General features: G+C 36.5%; 2 protein-coding genes across 2 annotated transcripts in view; one reads left to right on the top strand and one right to left on the bottom strand.

The window, feature by feature from the left end:
• The window catches only part of LOC121319914 (endosome/lysosome-associated apoptosis and autophagy regulator family member 2-like), a 31,323-nt gene extending 9,931 nt beyond the window's left edge, over positions 1 to 21,392 (top strand). The window contains exons 3-22 of the mRNA XM_041257871.1: positions 6,398 to 6,587; positions 6,806 to 6,953; positions 7,270 to 7,356; positions 9,039 to 9,144; positions 9,486 to 9,638; positions 10,164 to 10,252; positions 10,601 to 10,781; positions 11,753 to 11,881; positions 13,115 to 13,205; positions 13,536 to 13,638; positions 14,779 to 14,916; positions 16,172 to 16,435; positions 16,699 to 16,872; positions 17,717 to 17,906; positions 18,458 to 18,554; positions 18,675 to 18,776; positions 19,408 to 19,534; positions 19,807 to 19,985; positions 20,587 to 20,749; positions 21,325 to 21,392. Of these exons, the coding sequence (XP_041113805.1) occupies positions 6,398 to 6,587; positions 6,806 to 6,953; positions 7,270 to 7,356; positions 9,039 to 9,144; positions 9,486 to 9,638; positions 10,164 to 10,252; positions 10,601 to 10,781; positions 11,753 to 11,881; positions 13,115 to 13,205; positions 13,536 to 13,638; positions 14,779 to 14,916; positions 16,172 to 16,435; positions 16,699 to 16,872; positions 17,717 to 17,906; positions 18,458 to 18,554; positions 18,675 to 18,776; positions 19,408 to 19,534; positions 19,807 to 19,985; positions 20,587 to 20,749; positions 21,325 to 21,384 (2,771 nt within the window). The 3' untranslated portion in view covers positions 21,385 to 21,392. The remainder of the gene's footprint in view (positions 1 to 6,397; positions 6,588 to 6,805; positions 6,954 to 7,269; positions 7,357 to 9,038; positions 9,145 to 9,485; positions 9,639 to 10,163; positions 10,253 to 10,600; positions 10,782 to 11,752; positions 11,882 to 13,114; positions 13,206 to 13,535; positions 13,639 to 14,778; positions 14,917 to 16,171; positions 16,436 to 16,698; positions 16,873 to 17,716; positions 17,907 to 18,457; positions 18,555 to 18,674; positions 18,777 to 19,407; positions 19,535 to 19,806; positions 19,986 to 20,586; positions 20,750 to 21,324) is intronic.
• Positions 21,393 to 22,996: 1,604 nt separating this feature from the next.
• The window catches only part of LOC121319913 (metabotropic glutamate receptor 3), a 42,114-nt gene continuing 40,889 nt past the window's right edge, over positions 22,997 to 24,221 (bottom strand). The window contains exon 8 of the mRNA XM_041257870.1: positions 22,997 to 24,073. Coding sequence (XP_041113804.1) covers positions 23,997 to 24,073 — 77 coding nt within the window. The 3' untranslated portion in view covers positions 22,997 to 23,996. The remainder of the gene's footprint in view (positions 24,074 to 24,221) is intronic.

Below are 24,221 nucleotides of genomic sequence, written 5' to 3'. Positions count from 1 at the left end.
TAAATACTAAACTGCTTTTAATTTATTTCCGGTGACCATCTGTGAACAGGGCAGTATCACTGGCAAGGCTGTTACTACCAGGAAGTGAGACTCCGATACAGAAGCTGCAATTTTAAGCACTAGTGTTCACATTTAATAACTAATAAAACGACAAACATCGGAACAAAATAAGAGGTACGGTGGCCAACATAAACTGTTAAACACTTTAAATACAGTGTGGTTTAAGACTGAGCCACCACTTTCATGTAAACGCAGCCCAACACTCACCTTAACACCAACTATACCCCACGAACACCAACATCAATTCAACTCTCATCTTCTCCAACATTAACTCTAAAGGATGCTACCCACCAGATGCGATGCAGCAAGTGGAACTGTGCAGTAGTGCAACAAAATAAATAGAACCTGTACTTCTGATAAGTATCTTTCACGCCAGAGGCGACGTGGGAGCGGCACCATGGTACAGCAAAATAAATAGGATTCAATCTGATTTTGTGAGATTTGTCACGTATCAACTAGGACATTGAGTAATCGGAGAACAGCTTCAATGCACGTGGTCCAGCAGGGTGAAGCAGTATCCAAAATGACGGAGGAAACAATAATACTTCCTGTCAAAAAAATACCCAGAGCTTTATGACAAAGGACATCACAATTCTAAAGATACAGATTTGCAAGACAATATATTGGAGTCCATTTGAAGGAACTGCATAAGCCTGGTAAGGATTATTTATTGCCATGTGTTGAAATACCGCATAGAGAAGACGCTCATAATTTCCACAGCATGTTGATGAATATGCACCGGTCTTGATCATAGTTTTGTCAATAGCAATTTTTAACAGTTGTATAGATCTGGCAGTTTTCAAACCTTGCGCATCGCCTCTGTTTCGCTTCTGGTGTGTGGTCATGCCACTGCGAGAGTATCTAGTTGCCAATTAAAAAATCACATGGGAGTCTGGTGTGTGGCAGCCTTAACTCTCTTGACTTGTAACAAGCAAACTTGGCAATACCTTGTCGGTTATTACATTTCACAATATATGTATCACCCAGTACCCTTCCCTTAAGCACCCAGCTGCTTATCCCATGATTTCCACGTGGAGCACATGCCAGCCCAAATTTGCGTTCGGGTGCTTATAAGTGCATCTGCAAAGTTTAGTACGCCCTTTTAACATGCTTCAATGAAAAAGTAAGAAAACTATTGTAAAAGTGTATGCAGTTTTGTTTTTTCCTGGCAGATAGCGGCAGCCCCTAAAAAATGTGCTTGACAGACCGGGTCATCTGTATATACACAGCTGAGAGTGATAAATGGATGCCTGTTTGTCTACAGAGAATAAAACAAGGAGATTTCTTTATTTATTTGTTGGTGTTAGCCTTGTCCGGTTTGGTACTGGTCAAAATGACCTGTTTATTTATTGTACCTGCATTTCACAGATAATTCATATAACAGAGCTATACACTCGTGCCTGAAACTGGGGAAGATATTGTATATGATGTGAGTGAAAATTTGCGACACTAGTTTTCTGATGTATATGTGCTAGATAAAGACGTTAGCATTGATGAGGGTTTGAAGTGCGTTTGCTTTGAAATCTATCGAACAAAAAATACATTTAAAAAAATGATATGCCTGCACAAGTATTATAATGTTATAATGATGCTGCCATTGTAAAAAAAAAAAAAAAATGTTATTATATATACTTATATAATGCTGCCATTGAAAAAAAAAAATGTTGTGATCTATATTATAATGCTATAATTGTAAACACATTGTTTTGTTATTTAAGTTCTATTAAAATGCTGCATTTCTGCTTCTCATAATTACAATAAAAAGTGTGTATTTAAAAAAGTACAGCAAAAATTGTTTTGAAAACTGTCCAAATTGCTTATTTGAGGACTAAGAAAGGAATGTAAAAACGCAATCAATTAATACATTATTCAACAAAAATCATATAAAGTTGCAGAGTATGAATGACTGAATGTGTGCTAGCATTGTCAAATACGAGCTTCTGCTATGGTCTGGGTCTATTTAGAGCTCTGGTAAAGATTTCCAGAATCTTGTCAAAAAAGCACTGGTGAAAGTGACAGATTGTGGCAGTAGGTGGTCTACACCAGATGGCAAAGTCAATACATCTAGACCAGCTCTGTGCTGCAGGAGAAGTGGGCTGAGAGTCACTTCAAATGTATTTATTTTTTTGGCTTTGTTACTGGCATTAGCCCCATAGCAGTTTTTGCAAAGCTGGATCTGCTAAATACAGTATGTGATTTAATCCAGGATAGTTAATATATCTTTCCTGTATTTCACTGTCATTGTGCATTTTATTTCTGATGTTGGAATGGTACATTTGAAATCGAGCTCAGTTTTGCAGCTTACCGAAAAAGATTTATGCTAGTCATTTAACTAGCATGGACTTTTCCCTGTGGAGCTTATAGCTGAATTAGTCGGTGACAAAATGGTGACATGGTGACATCTATTGAAATGTCAGAATATTACAAATGACCAAGTCAGAAGATACATGAGGATATTCTAAGATTTTAGGCTAAATATTTTGAAACATGGAAGTAAGGTTTGCCCTTTGCTGCCCACTTTGCCCAGAAATGTTAGCATTTACTTTGAGAGAGCGCTTAGTTTTTCAAACCCACTATTCACTGACATGTACAGCTAGTAACAAACTTTAATGATCTGGTCTCTACTGGCTAACAAGATCCCCGGCCCCTCTGCTTAAGTGTACAAGTTAGTAGTGTACAAGTTTACAAGCTTGCTGGTATGAAGATAATGATAACTTGGAGAAACTGACTGAACACATTTTAGAAACAATATTTTATTAATGTGTGTATTTGACTTTGCTGTATCATAAAAACTGATCAGCATTTACATGCCATTGCCAGTCCCGTTGCTTCTGTGACATCCACATTATTGTCTTGTAGATATACCTTGTTTCTTTTGGCAGGCGTGTATTTCCTTTCTTGATGAATGATGGTTTTGATGCTGTGTGGCTGCTGCCAACAATCATTTCCTTTAACCTTGTAAGGGGTAAATAAAACAAGCCAGCTCTCACTAGCTCATCAGACACTGTGCCAAAATAAGCTTTGCAGACTCCCTGTTTTGGAAGTTACATAGAGACTTGTCAGATACCAGCTGCTTGTCTTCTGAACACGTTGCTTTCAGATAAAGGAATCTTCTGAAAGAATACAGCTCACATTAACCGGAGGTTATACTATGTTTGACGTTATGGGGTCATATTCATAAGACTGGAAAAGTATATAGATCTGCATTGTACTTACCAGTAAATGTTCTAAGAACCTACTCTTTTGAAATACATATCTACCAACTTATAACATTGCCTCCAATTAAAGTGAAAACCATTTGTTTCAATGTCATTTTTGTAATCATAAGAACATAAGAACATAAGAAAGTTTACAAACGGGAGGAGGCCATTCGGCCCATCTTGCTCATTTGGTTGTTAGTAGCTTATTGATCCCGGAATCTCATCAAGCAGCTTCTTGAAGGATCCCAGGGTGTCAGCTTCAACAACATTACTGGGGAGTTGATTCCAGACCCTCACGATTCTCTGTGTAAAAAAGTGTCTCCTATTTTCTGTTCTGAATGCCCCTTTGTCTAATCTCCATTTGTGACCCCTGGTCTTTTTTTCAGGCTGAAAAAGTCCCTTAGGTCGACACTGTCAATACCTTTTAGAATTTTGAATGCTTGAATTAGGTCGCCGCGTAGTCTTCTTTGTTCAAGACTAAATAGATTCAATTCTTTTAGCCTGTCTGCATATGACATGCCTTTTAAGCCCGGAATAATTCTGGTCGCTCTTCTTTGCACTCTTTCTAGAGCAGCAATATCTTTTTTATAGCGAGGTGACCAGAACTGCACACAATATTCAAGATGAGGTCTTACTAGTGCATTGTACAGTTTTAACATTACTTCCCTTGATTTAAATTCAACACTTTTCACAATGTATCCGAGCATCTTGTTAGCCTTTTTTATAGCTTCCCCACATTGTCTAGATGAAGACATTTCTGAGTCAACAAAAACTCCTAGGTCTTTTTCATAGATTCCTTCTCCAATTTCAGTATCTCCCATATGATATTTATAATGTACATTTTTATTTCCTGCGTGCAGTACCTTACACCTTTCTCTATTAAATGTCATTTGCCATGTGTCTGCCCAGTTCTGAATCTTGTCTAGATCATTTTGAATGACCTTTGCTGCTGCAACAGTGTTTGCCACTCCTCCTACTTTTGTGTCGTCTGCAAATTTAACAAGTTTGCTTACTATACCATAATCTAAATCATTAATGTAGATTAGGAATAGCAGAGGACCTAATACTGATCCCTGTGGTACTCCACTGGTTACCACACTCCATTCTGAGGTTTTTCCTCTAATCAGTACTTTCTGTTTTCTACATGTTAACCACTCCCTAATCCATGTACATGTGTTTCCTTGAATCCCAACTGCGTTCAGTTTGAGAATTAATCTTTTGTTTGGGACTTTGTCAAAAGCTTTCTGGAAATCTAAATAAACCATGTCATATGCTTTGCAATTATCCATTATCGATGTTGCATCCTCAAAAAAATCAGGCAGTTTAGTTAGACACAATCTCCCTTTCCTAAAACCATGTTGACTGTCTCCCAGGACCCTGTTACCATATAGGTAATTTTCCATTTTGGATCTTATTATAGTTTCCATAAGTTTGCATATAATAGAAGTCAGGCTTACTGGTCTGTAGTTACCTGGTTCAGTTTTGTTTCCCTTTTTGTGGATCGGTATTACGTTTGCAATTTTCCAGTCTGTCGGTACCACCCCTGTGTCAAGAGACTGCTGCATGATCTTGGTTAGCGGTTTGTAAATTACTTCTTTCATTTCTTTGAGTACTACTGGGAGGATCTCATCCGGCCCAGGGGATTTGTTTATTTTAAGAGCTCCTAGTCCCTTTAACACTTCTGCCTCAGTTATGCTAAAGTTATTTAAAACTGGATAGGAACTGGATGACATGTGGGGCATGTTGTCAGTATCTTCCTTTGTAAAAACTTGTGAAAAGTAATCATTTAATATATTTGCTATTTTTTTTCTTCATCTATGATTTTGCCATTTGTATCTCTTAAACATTTAATCTCCTCTTTGAATGTTCTCTTGCTGTTGTAATATTGGAAAAACATTTTGGAATTGGTTTTAGCTCCCTTAGCAATGTTCATTTCTATTTCTCTCTTGGCCTTTCTAACTTCCTTTTTGACTTGCGTTTGCAGTTCCGTGTACTCTTTCTGCGTACTTTCTTTTTGGTCCTTTTTTAATGCTCTGTAAAGTGCCTTTTTTCGCTGAATATTTTTTTTAATTGATCTATTAAACCATTTTGGCAATTTAGTTTTACATTTAGATTTGTCTACTTTAGGGATGTAATTGTTTTGCTCCTCTAGTACTACATTTTTGAAGAACAACCATCCTTCTTCTGTGGGTGTTTTCTCTATTTTACTCCAATCTACTTCTGTTAGTCTCTGTTTCATACCTTCATAGTTTGCTTTTCTAAAATTGTAAACCTTAGCTTTAGTCATTACTTTTGGGGTTTTAGAAAACGCTTAAAATGAGACCATGTTGTGGTCTGAGTTTGCCAGTGGTTCTCTGACCTCCGTTTTGTCTTCGTTATTTGAAAAGACTAAATCAAGGCAAGCCTCCCCTCTAGTCGGTGCCTTGACAAATTGTGTTAGGAAGCAGTCATTTGTCATTTCCACCATTTCTATTTCATCCTTCTTGCTACCCACCGGGTTTTCCCATTTTATATGGGGGAAGTTGAAATCCCCCATTAGTATGGCTTCTCCTTTGCTACACGCATTTCTAATGTCATTGTATAACAGATTATTGTGCTCACTGTCTGAATCTGGCGGTCTATAGCATGCTCCTATTATTATGCCTTTTGAATTTTTGTCTGTTATTCTGACCCATATTGATTCGGCTTTATTTTCTTTGTCCAGGTTTAACACCTGGGCTTCAAGACTGTTTCTTATGTATAGCGCTACCCCTCCTCCTCTTCTGTCCTGCCTGTCTTTCCTATACAGTGTATACCCACAAATATTATATTCGTCCCATCACTCTGACAACCAAGTTTCAGTAACACCTATCACATCATAGTTACTTGTTAGTGCAGTAGCTTCAACTTCTAGAATTTTGTTTCTGATACTTCTAGCATTTAGATAAATACATTTAATGGTTGTCTTACCTGAGTTGTTGTTCTTGTTTTGATACGGTCTCCCTTCTGTTTTTTTGTTGATTTCTCCCCCCTTCCTTTCTAGTTTAAATGCTTCTGAACCTGCTCGAGGATTTTTTCTCCAAGTAGACTGGTTCCCCAAGTGTTGAACGCTACATTTCTTTTCTTGAAATATTAACTGTGCATTTTTTTCCCCTCAGCATTCTCTTGTGCAGTGGGTGAATTCTTGGAAATGTCCACCCAGCAGTGTACACCATGTGCTGCTGGCACCTATTCTCTGGGCAGTGGCATCTTGTTTGATGAGTGGGATGACCTGCCACCTGGATTCACCAATCTGGCAACCTATATGGACAATGGACCTGGGTCTGAAGAGACAGTCTCTTGTGACAAGTGAGTGTTTACTACCCTCAAATCATGTATATGGACACATGAAACAATCTCTGCACATTATATTGAACAAGCAGTCTTCTTAGTTTATTTAAAATTAATTATAAGGCAAACTATAAATACAAATAGAGTGTGTGTATGTGTTTGTGTGTGTGTGTGTGTGTGTGTGTTTTGCACCTTTTCTACTTTTCTACCTAAAACACTTTCTTTTGTTTCTGCAGCTCTACCTGGGTCCCCAAAGGAAATTATTTGGAGTCTAACCGAGATGATTGTACCGTGTCTTTAATCTATGCGGTACACCTGAAGAAACAAGGCTCCGTCTCATTTTCATATCAGTATGTGGACAGCAATGTCCTATTTGAGTTCTTTGTAAGTTTTCCTATTCACATTTTTTTTTATTACCTAACAAGTATGAGTAAGAGCTTCCCTCTGCAGTATAATGTTGCTATATTTGAAGATAAAAATATAGTCAGTGCTGAGCAGCGCTTTGATTCTGTGTTTCAAATTATTGATTTTAAAACCCCAAGTCACACTTTACTATGGATTGGGCAATTTGCCTGCTGTGGAAAATACAGGTAATACAGTATTGGATTATTGTGTTGCAGAATCATCATAAGTAAAGAAAAGAAAAGAAAAAAGCAATCCCTCAATAATATTAATGATCGTAACATTTTTTTGGGTACAGATTCAAAATGATCAATGTCAAGAACTGGACACATCTGATCAAAAATGGATAAAGCTTACAGACCACGGGGAATGGGAAACACACACTGTAAGTTTTCACGTACCCTAATTAATATACTGTTTTTGTAATTGGGGTACATTTTTATGCAGCAAGTATATTTTGTTACGTTATGCAATATAACATTCAGAACTTATAACCGTATAAAATTCAGTGCACTAACTGTTCTAAAAGTTACCATTGAAATGAACATAATGATGATTCTCTGAATGGATTATCATTTCTTTTCTTTGTCTACTGCATCTATGTCTTTCTATATTGTCTATTGATCAATAGTTTTATCTTGTGTGACACTAATAGAGTTGCCCACAATTAAAATACTACCAACTCTACAATGGAAACTGAAGGCAATTCAAGATCTCACCATGCCCTCTAGTGCTTCACTAGTGTAAATATATATATTTATCCGCTTCAGTATAAGTGTTGAGGTGTCGTCAGATGGATTTTCCTTTTATTTCCAACTAAAGACATCGACACTAGTAAAATAAATCAATAAAAGTACTTCCTCAAGGTCAAAGTTTCCTACAAAGGTCTACTGTTCTACAGGTATCTGAACCCCGCCCTGTTTCTCTGATGCTGTGGTACCTGTTAACTGTTTGACTGCTGATTTTAATTGAAGTGCTTAGTGTGAGAATACTGGTATTTGTAATGCCATTATCTTGAAAAAAAAAAAAAAAACATTTGAAAATAAAAACCAAAAAGACTACTCGTCCAGTATAATGTGCAGAGATTGTTTCATGTACCCATATACATTACAGTATTGTATTACCACAAAATACAGTAAAATAATGAAAGTTTCAGCAACAAACTTTTTTACAACAAATTATCTGGGTCAGAAGACACATACCTGGAGGCTCTAGGGTGCGATGTTTGAACCCCATGTGATAAGACAGGTTCCAGGTTGGGTGTCATGTGCATATCAAAGAAGAGCAGTGTAACTTTTGCCGCACACAATAAAACGTACAAGGTTTACCAAAAATATGTTGTTGAACTTTTGACCTAATATTTCCATGTGGGGATTAACTTAGGCCCTGTCCACACTATGCCTTTAGACCGTATTAGTTGCCTTTTTAACTGGCTTAAAAGTGCTAAATATGGTTGGTGTCTGCAATATGCAGTGTTTAATACCGTACTCAAGAACCAGACTCGAGACCACCTCGGGATTCTAAGTTAGATCGCGTCAGGTAGTGCGGTTTGTCAGAAGTGTGGATGCTGTAATACCAAACTACATTTTTTGTGTTTTTTTTTAAGCAGCTACCTAATTTCAGTACACTCCTCTGTGTATAATTTGTGGCTAATTAGTTTAAGTAGCCATATTGTGTTATTCTTATTGCAAACTTTTATGTTGATAAATTAAACAAAATTTTAATCATTAAAAATACATTTATGTTTTGGCATCTTTCTTTCTTTCTTTCTTCCTTTCTTTACTCACCACGTCAGGCTCTGTTTATTGACGTTGTTGATGTGACTTAACCTGATGGATTTAGAGTGTGTCATGCTACATGAAGTGGCTGAAAACTGGGCTTTTGTGCAAAATGTCAGGACACTGGGACCTCTGATGGAAAACCGGGATGTCTGGTCACCCTACCTATAGTAGTGCACCATAGCAATAAGTGTGCTGTGCTTTTAATTAAACACAACTTTTCGCTACAAGTAAATCTTTGCATTTCAGTGTTTTATAAACCTCAATGAACACCTTTTTGTTTCTAAAGGTAAACTTGAAGACCGGCACAAATATCCTTTACTGGCGGACTACAGGAATCCTTCTTGGGTCTAAAATAGTGAAGCCAGTCCTATTGAAGAATATACACATTGAAGGTAATAAACAAATGAGCATTGCACAGCTGCCATTATTAACCCTGACATTTATAGTATAATCTTTATTAAACTTTGGATCTATTGAATCTGGCTCTCTGAATTTAAACATCCAATTTTAGAAGACCTATGAAAATGTATTTGTTATGCATTTCATACATTGATTCTTCATTAACAAACAATCATTTGAGTCAGCATTAGTTATTGTCATTAATTGTGAAAAATATTTTTTAGAAAACAAAATTACAATCTTTATAAAAATGTTCCAAGTTCTAAAGGCACATGGTGGCTTTGACCAGTGCTATTTGTTTTTGTTTTCTGGTGATTGTCTCATTCTATTTCAGGAGTTGCTTACACATCGGAGTGTTTTCCATGCAAACCCGGCACCTTCAGTAAAATGCCTGGCTCGAAGTCTTGTGAGGTTTGTCCTCGGAACACCTTCTCTGGGAAAGGGGCGAGCTCATGTACACAGTGTATTGATAATCTAGTGTATGCAGGTGAGACTCCAGAAAACATTATTTTATATATTTTTTTTTTCCTCAGGAGCAGACTATTATGGTTTAAAGAGACTGTGTGAATACAAGTTGTCATTGGCTTCAATGGCATTCATATTTATAACATACTCAGGGCCATACTTCAGCAAATATGCAGACACTCCCAAAGTCAGCACCTGTTCAGCAACCAGTGGGAGAAATCTCCAAGTCCTAGTTCTGCTTTGGGTCAAAAGCGTTACCAGTTCCTCAATAATGAACTGTGATTTATTAGTACCGGTAGTAGTATTCTGCTTGACAATTACATAGGAACAACATTGCTTTGAGCTTATTTACAGGTGAATAGAAGTCCATTTGTGTTCTATTATCCTGAATTAAGATATCACACCTGAGAAGTAAGAATATATAAAGGTTTTTATACAGTTTTGTCTTTTTTGATATTTTTTTTCCCCACTGTTGTAATTTTTTAGTAAATATGTTCAAAACATTTTATACAATTTTTAATTGTAATTTTTTGTCTGCATTCATTAGAAGAGGGATCAGCAGGTTGCACAGAAAGACCAGTTTGTACAGTCAAAGATTATTTCCAGATTCATACACCTTGTGATAAGGATGGAAAGGTAAGATCTGAACACAAATATTATAAGAATGTAGACATACCACCAATCTTTAGGATAGATTGGAGTTGCTGGAAGCAGTGATCTGTGATGATAGGATGTAGCACAGCACGGTCCAATACATCTTACAGGTATTGTTATAACTTATATGAACGTGATGTCGCTCTTTCGTGAAGTTAAAAATGATTTAAGCTTTAGACGATAATTTAATATTTTTTTTATATTGTCCAACCCTACTAATGCATTCTTTTTTTTGTTTAAATGAACTTTGTTTCATTTTCTGTTTAATTGATCACCTGACATTTTAGTAAACGTTCACTGTAGAACCCCAGTTTTTTATTTTTTTTATAGACCCAGATCATGTACAAGTGGATAGAACCCAAGATCTGCAGAGAGGATGTACAGAATGCAGTGAAGCTCCCTCCCTCTGGGGAGAAGAAAGCTTGCCCGCCGTGTAACCCTGGATTCTTTAACAATGACATGGCCACCTGCACTCCCTGCCCACCTGGTACATACTCGGATGGAATGACAGGTATGCAACCCTACACCTTCATCAGTGCAGTCAGTATACAGGCGTCTGACAAGGCTGGATCTAATCTTTACATTATGTTCTGATTGGGTCCAACCTCCAAGTATTTGTAAGACGCAGAGAGGGTGAGCGCATGAGTTCTGCATGTGTGGTTCCCACTGTCAAGCATGGAGGAGGCAGTGTCATGGTCTGGGGTTGCTTTGCTGGTGACAGAGTTGATGATCTTTACCAAGTCCATCACAAGCTCAACCAGCATGGCTATCATAGCATACTTCAGAGGCATGCCATTCCATCAGGATTACAGCTAGTTGGGCAGTCCTTCATTCTTCAGCACCCGAAACACACCTCAAAGTTGTGCAAGAACTATTTGGCGAAGAAGGAACGTGAAGAACAACTCAATCTAATGACCTGGCCTGCCCAGTCTCCAGACCTCAATCCCATAGAACTTGTATGGGATGAACTGGACAGAAGAGTCAAAGCAAAGCTACCCACAAGTGCCCTACATCTTTGGGAATTGCTGCAGAAGAGCTGGGAAAACATGTCCGGTGATTTCCTGATGAAACTTGTTAACCGAATGCCTTGTGTTTGTGAGGCTGTTATTAAGACAAAGGGTGGCTATTTTGAGGAATCCAAGATTTAGAGACAAATTTCAATTTTCTTGAACATTGCTTTGATACTCCTTATGTTTTATTTTGTATATTGTAACATGTGTTTTCATATATAGTGTGTGTGTATGTATGTATGTATGTATGTGTATATATATATATATAAAATATGGTAAATAGCAACACCTGCAATGAACAATAAAATAAATAATGCATTTGTAAACAGATAATATATACCAAACACAAGATTTATGAAGAATTAAATGTTTTTATCAATAGGAAAACATATTTATGCAAGATTTATGATGAAAATGGAATAGACGGTGAACCTTGACGTATATCAGTGTATTTCCTTTTCCTCCTTTCAAGAATGCAAGACCTGCCCTGCTGGAACAGAACCAGCTATAGGTTACGAGTTCAAGTGGTGGAATGTTTTGCCTGCTAACATGAAGACTTCCTGTTTCAACGTTGGCAACACGAAGTGTGATGGAATGAGTGGTGAGCGCAGTCTTCTTCTAAATGAGCTCGACTCCATGCCATTACAAACACAGCGACTGCTAGTGCTAACATAGTTGCTTGAAATTCATGTAAAATTCTATTTCTTAATTTACATAAAGTTTTTTTTTTTTTTTTTTTTTTACCATATTTTACCTGGTTTTCTACCCAATTTGAAATGGTTTATTCAAATGTCATTTCGTCACTGTAATTCATTAACCGATCAGGGGGACTGAAGCCAGACAGCCTTCATTCTTGCTCTTAAACCAATCGTTTATTTTCACCTGCCAAACCTAAGTCTTGGGTGTTGCCTGGAAAGTCTCCTCCTGGACCCATCAAGTGCATAACCAGTAGGGGTCGCTTAATCAACATGATGTGACCTCTTGCAGATTTTGTGATATATATAAAAACACAAATAATATATATCATTTTTTTTTCTCCAATGTAACCCATGGGCATGCAAAGGCAATGTAGTGTGGGCAATATTTGGGTAACGTTCTTGTGAAGTACCCCAGTGGTAGTGCTTTTACTAGGTGAGCCACTTGGGGCACCTCAAGTTGAATTTCTTTCTTAAAAAGTTGCTGGAGTCTGCCACTGAATTTTATATCCCTTTACATTTTTTTGGTGTAGGAGGGAGAGAAGGACAGCATATTGAAATGTGAATTACAGGGCTTGAATGTATTTGGGCAGGCTTTACAGTGTTTTGGCATGCTTGGGTATGTTCATTTACTTGCAATAATGGATTATGCACAGCAGCAGCAGGAAACGAGTACTTTAGATTAAAATGTGCACCTTAGGGGTTCAGCATGTTACTGAAGTTCTTACAATTTGTTTAAAAATAAGTCGTGCTCTCTGGGCACATCAGCAATCGTTATACAGCACAACATGTCTTAGTGGAAGCTTCATTGTACCCGATTTGGCTTCATCCTGTCAAAAAATGTGAGCTGAATGTCTTGACAGTCAGTTATAGAGATTTTTAACTGTTGTTGCTGAAGTAAATTTACCTTTAGGCACATACATGCAATTAGCATAATTCTTTATGATTTGGTGTCCACCTAATCAAACCACTGCATAACTATCACGTAGACACTAGAGGGCAGTGTTTGGTCACATTGGTAGTGCAGTGTGCAGAATCCTAAAGTCCATCCTATTTTCAATGTAAATTGCACCTAATAGTACCATTTGTATTATCAAGTATTAAACTACTATTGAGTGCTTTTTCCTTTTATCTCTTAGGCTGGGGAGTAGCAGGGGATCACATCCATAGTGGATCAGGTGGCTCTGACAACGACTACCTCATTCTAAACCTTCAAGTCCCTGGTTTTAAGTAAGGCTGCTTTTGTGAAAGAATCAATTTTATCCTCTGCTTTATCTGGCAAAAAAAAAAAAAACAAAGTGATGATTTTTCATAATAGTCTCATTTATATCTCAGATATTTACCTAATTTCCAATCAGAATGTCCAAATTAAAACTTTATTCCTGATGGATTACATATAGAGTATTTATTTATTTATTAATATTTTTGGCTGCCTTCAAAATAGTGGATTTTTTTTTTCATCCAGTTTGTTCCCAGTTTAGATTTAAGTACACGTTTTGGATTTCATGCTTCTTGTGCATTGTGGAAAGTAATAGTTGCTGTCTTTGTTCCATGTATTAGACCTCCAACTTCACTGACAGCGGCTTCTGGCAATGAAGTAGGTCGGGTTACCTTTGTTTTTGAGACCATCTGTTCTGCAGACTGTGAACTCTATTTCATGATGGTAAGTTCATCAATGTCATCTGAAACATGCATGTTTATGTACATCTCACAAGTAGCAGAATAAACTTGAGGGTTGTAAAATTAAACGTGATATTGATGCAATGACCTCATTAGACCAACTAATGTAAGCAACAGGTCAGTGGTTTTCTTCAGTGTCTGCAGTGTATACATTGTTCTCCTACTAAGTGCTAGTGCAACTTAAGAGTATCTAAGTAGTCAAAAATAAGCGGTGTGCTCTAGTACCCAGTAGCACTACTTTGATATTACTGATTGCCACTGGGGTATTACTTAACTGTTGCTGATAAATTAGACAGCCTCAGGTGGTAAATGCAGTCATTTTTTGAAGTTCTACTTAATAAACATGTTACTGTCATGTATTTGACTCTTAGTAGTGGCAATACAGCAGTAATATTTAGATTTAGATTTCTTTTTTGTATGGGTCCCTTATATACCTACTGCTTTGCGAGGGGAAAAATACATCAAGTAGTTATAGAACTGCTGACTTGGAGAAATGTAAGGACATAAAAACACTGTAGAACCCTGTACAATATGATGTAGACCAGCAAGTGAGCACGTTTTAAAATGATTCATAACCAAAGTCAAAAGAGTAATATAGGGTATGTCCACTCAACTATCCTAATTGTGTTAAAGCAATTCTACGCATGTTTCTGTACAGATACAGACTCTCAACACCACCTGCAAAACAACATTTGGTTAAATGTTTAGTATCCATCATTGCCACTAGACTCGTTATGAAGGGACAGAATCCACATTAGTCACTCAAGCCAAGTATGCATAACATGTAGGAAATGTGGATGGTCTTGTGATCTTAGGACATGTGTCCAGGTATTAATCTCGCCAGAAGGTATAGGTTCAAATCCCAGGATTTTTTAAGTAACTTAGATTGCAACAAAGCATGAAAAAAAATAAAATCTGACAAAGTATTTTGCATTCACAGAAGTAGCCAAGAGATAAAGGGATCCACCATGGTATCTACAAAAGGGAGCACATTTTAAACACTGGATCGAAACTGTTGTTATTTAGATACAGTGTATACAGTATTATTATTATTATTATTATTATTATTATTATTATTATTATTATTATTATTTATAAATCTTTTATCTGCTTTTTTTCTCAGGATGTGAACAGAAAGAGCACCAGTGTGGTGGAATCATGGGAAGGGACCAAAGAAAAACAGTCGTACACTCACATTGTGACAAAAAATTCTTCTGTGTCTTTCACCTGGGCGTTCCAGAGGACAAACCAGGCACAAGAGGTAAGTGCAAATCCCTGTAAAGTATTTCAATCTCACAAGACCATTTTAAAGCCCTTAATGTAAATAGTGTGGGTGTGGTAATGTAAGTTTGTCAAGAGTGGGGTTAAATCTGTCACAATCACAGGTGTGGCCATTCCCCATTTTTGTAATAGAGTGCTAATTGGGGAGTGGCCACATGTATTTAAGGGAGGAGAACATTTTTGTCTGGGAGAGTAGGGAGATGTGTGCATGTGCGTGAGTGCGCGCTGTACTTTGTGCTTGTCAGTGAAGGCAAATGCCCAGCCTGACATTTGTTTGCAGTCAGTATTGTTTTGTTTAAATCTTTTATTTTGGGCCTTGTGCCCTGTTTGTTTGTTCCTGTTGTATTTGTGTTTCTTTAATAAACATGTGTAACATCACTTAAACTGCAGCTTTTCTTATATCAAAGTCTCATTCCCGACGTATCCTGCCACACCCACGAATATAAATCACTTGCAGTTGCTGTAGATTAAGCAAAGTCCACAGTGTAGTAATTGGTTTCACAGACCCCGTCTGGCACTAATCCTGGCCCTACATTACTTTAAAGTGGAGTTCAGAAATATCTAGCTTTATACATCCTCATGTGTTTAAATAATGCACCTGTTCATTTTCATTATTAACATCCTGACAGCTTTCAACTCTTATAATAAAATCTGTTTCAAAGCTCTTTTCAAAATGGCCGCTCTAGTGCACTGGGGTTTGAGATCTGTCTTTAAAATCCCTGCAGGGAGAAAAAAAAAAAACATAACAACAATGCTCTGGCTTTTCTGTTCCGTACCACATCATGGATTGTTATTGCTGTATAACCTGTTTGACAATGTTGGCTATAATCCTTGCACTATCCGTGCACTAGAGCAGCCATTTTGAAAAGAGCTTTGAATCAGACTTTAAAGTTACAAGTGTAAGAAGTTGTCAAGATGTCTACGTACCTGTAATTTTTCTTTTCATTGTTATTTAAGTAGTTATAGCAACACCTGGGGACATGTAAAGCTATTTTTTTCGTAACTCAGCTACTTACTTATTAAGTACTTTAAAGTAGTGCAGGATTGGTGCTAATTGGAGTCTCTGTAACTACCTGGAAATGTTCTTGAGTCATTTTTCCTGATATTAAAAGTGCTTTTAACGTTTGTTTTATAATCATGATTATTCTGTTTATAACATAAATATTATGGTTGTCGCTCCCATTTTTCCCATAATTCAACCCCTGCGTTCACTTTCGTTATCCTTACTATTTCAGACGAGAAGGTTTGTTAATGACATTGTGAAGATATACTCCATAACTGTATCGAATGTCCTGGATGGAGTTGCCTCTTCCTGCACTGCCTGTGCCCTGGGACCCCAGCAGTCTGGATCATCCTGTGTGCCCTGCCCACCTGGCAACTACATTGATAAGGACAGCAACCAGTGTAAAGAGTGCCCAGCCAACACTTACCTCTCTGTACATCAGCTTTCTGGCAAGGAGGCCTGTATCCCCTGTGGGCCTGGAAGCAGAAGCAATAAGGTATGTTAAGTGTCCATCAGGTTAAACTTGAAGTCATTTTATTGTGTCTTACTGTCTCTGTTCTTTATATGAAGGAGACCATTTTACACCAAGAGCCCCCAACAGCACCACCAAGTGGCAAAAGAATATTGCAGTTTGCATTGTTAAGTTTTTTGTTACACTGTTGGTGCTTTTGGGTCTTATATAGAGAATAATGGATTTACTACCAAGTAAAGTGTAGCTCATGTTTGATGTATTCTTAATTTATTATTATTTTTCCCCAGGACCACTCATTTTGCTTCAGTGACTGCATCTTCAACCATGCCAGTGAAAATCAGACCTTGTCGTATGATTTTAGTCAGCTAAGCCCTGTGGGATCAATAATGAATGGACCAAGCTTCACATCCAGAGGAACTAAATATTACCATTTCTTCAACATAAGCTTGTGTGGGGATGAGGTAAGACTGAAGTTATGGCCCCCTTGTGTGAATCATTCAATAGAAGAAAAACAATCTCTGCCCAAGTGTAACTGCTGTACTCTTTCACAAGCATGAAAGTGTTGAAGATTACCTTTTCAAGTGTCTCAGCTGCTTGATAAACCGAGGCGGCCTACAATGAAACATTATGAGGATAGATAAAGGCACACTGTGAAGTTCTATTGTGTACTGTCAGAGGATGTTTGTAATCGATGCCCACAAACTTGGTGAAAATGTTCAGTGACTGACTCGTCTCAGTAATGCTTTATACAGTGCTAATATGAGGCTTTGGATGTATTTAAATTCCAGTTCTATCCACATAAGGCTGTTCTGTTCTGTTCTATGGGCCCATGCTGAACTTAAGATGGATAAAAAGAGGCCTTTATTGAAGTCAAGTTGTTGAAGACAATGACTGGGTAGTAGGTATTGGAGGCTAGTAGCCAAGGACTCCAGGGTATACAGAAGACATTATTACTCTGTGGTCTCTGTGTTATTTAGGGATATTAGTTATTCGATTTCTTTTTTGACTATTTATTAACTTTAGGCATGCCCCATATTTCCAAAAATAAATGTTGTGATATGTACTGGTATGAAATTAAATCAAATAATTGAAGATCAAATTCTAAAAGCAATTTACTCCAAAGTGTCAATAGTATTGTTTTTTGGGGAAAAAATTAAATTATAATTCTAAAACAACCCCCCCCCCCCCCCCCCCCCCCAAAAAAGAGACTCTTTACAAACCTATACTTTATATGTTTGAGTTAATTGTATTTCAGATCCAGTGATTGTTTTAGGTACAGTTTTTATGAAGATGTATTATTTTTAGGGAAAAAAGAAAGCTGTTTGTACAGACAATGTAACCGATATGGCAGTAAAGGATCTGCAGAACGAATCAAATGAGGATACTAACTTTGTGGAAACCTTCATCTGCCAATCAACGATCATACCATCAGATGGGAGGGGATTCAGGACTGCCTTATCCTCTCAATCCATCAGCCTTGCTGATATATTCATAGGTGAGGACACTTATTTTGAGCCTGACCACAGTTCAGGGTTTATTTCAATACTTTACAGCATTTATTTTTCAGTGAGTCCTAACACCCTCACCTCTAAGATTAGAAGGTTTTGAATTCATATTAGAGCAAATCTAGTGCTTGTTTCATCCATTAATCCTTTTCTTTCCTGACACCCCCAGTGGTTGAAGTGGCTGTTCTGTTACTATTTTTTAGTGCATCAATCAACACTACAAATAGAAAATTAATATGAAATATCCTGTTGCTACAAAAGAAATGTACATGTGTGTCCAGGATAAAAGGGTAAAGAGTACAGTGTTGTGTTAAAGGGGCGCATATAGAATACAACAGGAGAAGGCTGGGTTTGTGGACCGTAATGGTCTCTGAGTAAGTATATATATCATCAATTCCCAAACTGAGTCTTTCATGGATGTTTAACAGTTCTCACTATCCTTCTTAATATTCGTAATTGTTTCAGAATTTCAACAAAATCAACACATTTTAAGTATATTTACTGTGTGTCACTTATAAAACGTTGACAATTTAATTTCCAGGGGCCACCATTGACACCGCCCTTGATGGCATCACTGCCAAACCTGATCTGTTCCCTGACACATCCAAAAAATTACCAGATGTCCATTTCTTTTATAGGTAAGTGAAGTGCATTGCTGTAACAGTATATTTGGTGGTTTTAAGCATGGCTCTATCAGAAAAAGGTTTTATTTTTGTGACTGGACCATGTCTGCAGCTCTGACTTCTCTTTATCCCCAGGTCTCCTCAAGCCACCTCCTCCTGTGACCCAGGCCGCACTTCTGTCATATCATTGCGCTGTAACCCAGAGAAGAGTTACCCAGGAGAACTTACAGTACCAAGGTATTAGGTCTTCATACCTGTCAACATTGAGTTTTCAAAATGAGGGAGCTTTTGTAAACTGAAATCTTATTGGCTGAATTGAAGTGAATACCTACATAAGACAAAGGCATACAACTATTCCACTTTATTACTTGGTAGAAGGATGGACTGTGATACGCTGCGCCTTCTAGTTGCTTTTAAAAAAGAGAAATATCAAACAGAAAAACAACCGTGACATGCTTCACAGTAAAATTCTCTCTTGGCCCCTGTGATTCTTATTGTGTTGTTGTAGGTGGCTGATTTGGCAGCAGCCAATACTTTGTAAACAGGTCAATAAGTCCATCATACAGAAGGGAAGTTGTCAGATACATTATTATAGCTATTTTTTAAGTTTTATGGAATTGTTCCATTGCAGAAGAAAAATGCAGGTGACCTTTTAATCTAGGTATGACTGTTTAAATAGGTGTTGCTGATAACGGGTTAGAATGAGATTTGGTCTCATGACAATAAAATAAGAGCCTGCAGCATTAAATGCAATTCCAGGTAACATGTGCATGCGCTCTAACATCACTATCCCTTTTCCTTGGGGTCTAGCTAATATAATAATTTTCAGCAATTGCTTTATTATTATTTCTCTTTTTCTGGCTGTTAGCAAATGCCCAGCAGGAACCTGTGATGGCTGTGCTTTCAACTTTATGTGGGAAAGTGCAGAAGCCTGCCCCCTGTGTACAGAAAAGGACTACCATGAAATAGAGGGAGCATGCAAAAACGGAATCCAGGTACCTGCATAGATTTTGTAAATTATTTTACAATTATTTTATATAAATTTTACATTTAATGGAAGTAAGATTCCAATTGGCTAGCCGTTTGAACGGTTTCAGGTTTTACTGTGAGCTTAATTAGTCATACCTGTGCTTTAACAAGGGAAACCATACAGCCTAACCAAGCTCCCACTAGAAAGTGGAATGTCTCTGCTATGCAGTGGGAGTCTTATCCATCCCTGTGTTTAAGTGGTATGACACACGCTTACACATTTTGCATTCTGTTTAAGGACACGTTGTATGTGTGGAATGAGCCAAAACTTTGCACTAAAGGTGTCAGCCTCCCTGAAAGAAAGAGCTCTGTTTGCGAGGCTGTCGATTTCTGGTTAAAAGTGGGTGCAGGGATTGGGGCATTCACTGCGGTGCTACTGATTTCCCTAACCTGTTACTTCTGGAAGAAGAACAAGAAGTAAGTTACATATTGGGATGTGTCTTTGTTTGGAGAATATCTTCCTAAAAAAAAAAAAAAAAGTAGTATTGTCTGACAAGTTCAGGATTTCTAAACAAAAGTCCAGGAGGTCAAAGGTTAGCATGCATTTCTCTGCTCAGTTGCATGTAAAATGTAAAAAGAATAATTAATCTAAAATTTTTTTTTATCTGGTCTTTTTCGTAACCTCTCATTTTTTTTTAAATAAATTGACCTGCTTGTGAGGCCGTACTCAGTTGAAGGCTTACATTGCATTCTGTTTTACAGTAAACAGACCAACATATTTCATAATCACTTTTCATTAACTCTGTCTACTGTCATTCTTAACGTTTATTTTTATTGTGCCTAGAAGAAAAGGATTGTATTATTTTTGAATGGTTACATCATTTATTTGAGACAAGCAGATCTCCTAGACCAAATATATATAGAGTGATCAAAAATTATTACACAATGCTTTATATGTGAGAGTTATATAATAAGCAAAGTTGTATAACATCAAGTAGGTTGAAATGCTTATGCAAAACCAGATTTTAATTTAGAAATGTTTTGAAGCCAGAATTATATTGCTGTGTTTGTAACACAGGTTGGAATACAAGTATTCAAGACTCGTGATGACTGCAAATAAAGAATGCGAGCTCCCTGCTGCAGACAGCTGTGCTATAATGGAAGGGGAGGATAATGAAGAAGATGTGGTTTATTCCACTAAGCCATCCTTACTAGGAAAGCTGAAGTCAATAGCCACAAAGGTAAGTTATCACAGATTAATAGGTTCAAGAACATTTTAATTGCTTTTTTCCCCTTCTAAAAATGCTAATCTCCCCCCCTCTCTCTCTCTCTCTGGTGTGTGTGTGTGTGTGTGTGTGTGTGTATGTATGTATGTATATATATATATATATATATATATATATATATATATATATATATATTATATATATATATATATATAAATATATATATATATATATATATGTCAATATAACATCCTGTCAATCCCCATTGTAAGTTAAAATATCTGGCAAAATCTTTTGTTCCTTATTTATTCTCAAAGTTCTTCCTTGTTCTCCCAAATGAACTTTTCTGATTTCACATTGCTCTCTTAAACAAGACATTTTAATCATCAGTATGATTTTAAGGCAACACAAATACATGTTTATAAGATGCAGTACCATTGCTTGTAGCATGCTATTAAATGACAAATCCCCCAACCCATTCCTGATCAAGTAGAGAACAGACACAATCGTTCATTATAGTCTTGTATTGTGGGCTTTTTGTTGGTTTTGACTCGGATTTGAATAATAAACTCATGTATTCACTTTTTTAGGGAAATGGAGACATTTTTGAATCTCTTCAGCTGAAGTCCTCTAGATCCCACAATATATGAAGACTTTTAAAAAAGTCCCCCCCCCTACGAAATGAATATTAAGAAACACGTGCACAAAACCACCTAGAAGTTTACTGTGTTCTGGAGGATCTGTGAACCGGGATCTTTAGCAGGATTGCTACAGATATATAAATACATGCTTGGTTGCCTTATTACTGGGAATGCATACCTTTCCAGATGATTTGGACACATGGTTGCCAGTCTGGTGATAAGTTCAACTCAGGAAGAGATCTGTGATGTGAAGTAATTCGAGATTTGACTGCTCTAATTTTAATTTTTGTTTGCATATTGGTTACTTTTATATGGTCTGCTAGTAAATTGGAATAATGCTCATTCTGTAAAATCAGCTTTTTACCTCAAGTGATGTTTTACTATATTACAATTCACTATTAACATAAATATATATCAGCTACAGTGAACATGACATAAGGGCTGCAGATTGATTGACATGTTTCTCTTTTCTCACTTATTTGAAATTATGCCTGGTTTTAGCTGTTCTGCAGTAGTCTGTCTGAAAGATGGGCTTCTTAGTCTAGTCATCAGCAGCTCTGTATGCTTCTCTCCTCTTGGCTTCACTACAGACGCTCATCTCGGGCGGTGGTTGAGAATGGAGCCATGCTTCTTTTCTTCCCCTCAATAGTCCCTTATATTGTATCAAGATTGCTGAATGTATTGTGTAAGGTGTATTCTTACTGGATCTATTTTGTGTTCATTCATCTCTGATACAAAAGCACCATTTTTATGTTATGTCCCGCACTAAGACATATTCCCAAAAAAAAGAAATTGGGAAAAAAAAAGATTTAGGTTTTTACTAGTTATTGTAAATGTACCTTAGTAAATGTGTACATATAGTTTGAAATTATGATACTGACATATTTGAGTCAACAGTGCACTGCGTACTCCTTACTGATATTTTTCAGTAAAACCAAGTAGATATTTAAGTTAATAATGTGGATTGTAGATTGTACCCTCAGGGAGCTATATGAACGAGGAGCACACAAACTTGATTAACCAAATATACGGGGAAAAAAAAGTGAATGTGTGTTGACATAAAAAAATGTATTAGAGGCTTGAGATGACAACACACTGCTTCCTGTTCTATAGTATGTTGGGACATGGGGGTCTTTTCTTTATTGTAATTGTATACATTTTTTGGGGGGAGAAGAAACCTATGTGAAACGTGTGTTTTTATTTTTATCTTTAAACAAATCTTTAAAGGTATGTGGTTACAAAATTAACTCTTCTGATTTTATTCCTACACTGAAAAGCAATAGATAGAGGAAAAGTAATTTCTAAAGATATCCTTGTACGCTGATATGGCTTTATGTGAATATACTTTTTGTATATTTTGTATTGTGGTGAATATTTTCTGCTGAATTGTAAAAATGTATTGTTAAAATAATATATATATGTATGTGGTGTGTGTGTGTGTGTGTGTGTGTGTATATATATATATATATATATATATATATATATATATATATATATATATATATATATATATATATATATATATATATAAATCAAATTGTCCATTGTTATTGGTGTCATGTTTCTTTAATAAAAGTGAATGGCTTTGGGAATACTTAAGTCATTGTTACAAAGTTTTTTATTATTATTATTATCATAGTTCATATTATCAGTTGACAAAAGCGTAACTACTGCCTTGAATATAAACATTTACAGCTTTGGGTATCTGCAATTTAATCAAGCAAGCATCAATCAAAGAGGTTTATTTCTTGCTTACGGTAGTACATTGGACTGGTAAGTACATATCAGAGTAATTCGGAGACCTATTCATGTTCACATAACTCTGCTTGCTACTTGCTCATGTCCAAATATCAGTCAATTGTGAAAAGGTGAAAATTGCTAGCTTGTCATAATACCACTCTCTGCTCTTCATGCAGTCAACAAGGATCCACATAACCACATTTGTAACAAACAATATTGAGTGAATTCAGGCACACGAATACAATGCACATTTTATTAATCATGTGTAATTGAGTTTCTTATTATGTAGTTTATGATTTAAGTGTTTAATATTACGGATTCATTTAAACTTGAAACTGTTACCTGTGGTTATTAATTCTACGGTTACAGTAAGCATCAACTAAAATTCTGCATGAAGTAGCAAAAAATATATTTAACACAAGAACCCTATTTTTTAAAAATCATGTTAATTGAATACTAATCTATTCAATCTTTATTAATAGTATCGCTGTAATACTGTAACACTGTGCTGTTTAAACAACCAACTTACGGTAATGAACCTCATGTGTATAATGCTAAATAAATTACATCAAGGAAGCCTATAAAAAAAGAGGGGATGAAAACTAATATTGCAAATGCAATAGATCATTCCTTTACTGCTAAGTAAAACTGACAAAGCAACTCATGGTTATTTACACAGTATAATAAAACTATCAAAAACACAAAATGCTAAAAACATTCTATACAGGTTTCTACAACGTCAGTTATATGTACACTGCTTAAATAATTTAATACACAATTTCTACATAAATGATACTAGTCCACTTGAAATGCACAATATGTGCATATGTTTTCTAACAGTCTTAACAGTTTGAAAGTGAGATCAGGTGGTTTAATGCGAGTCACAGAGATGAAGTGGTGGAGTCCACGATTTCTCTCCCATTACAGATGGTTGGGACGTAATGAGTACTCACAGTTGCTGAAAGAAAGGAGTAAAACATTTGGAAAATTTGGAAAAGGCACACTTAAAACAAAAATTATTTGCAGAATCTCAGAGATCTAAACAGCAGTGGATCTAAATATTGGGATTTATTCATCCACCTAATAACATTACTGCATACAATAAA

This window comes from Polyodon spathula, chromosome 8, assembly GCF_017654505.1.
Source record: "Polyodon spathula isolate WHYD16114869_AA chromosome 8, ASM1765450v1, whole genome shotgun sequence".
NCBI classification, from domain to species: Eukaryota; Metazoa; Chordata; class Actinopteri; order Acipenseriformes; family Polyodontidae; genus Polyodon; species Polyodon spathula.
Note: the sequence above shows the minus strand (reverse complement) of the source record. Positions and strands in the feature narration are given on the sequence as shown.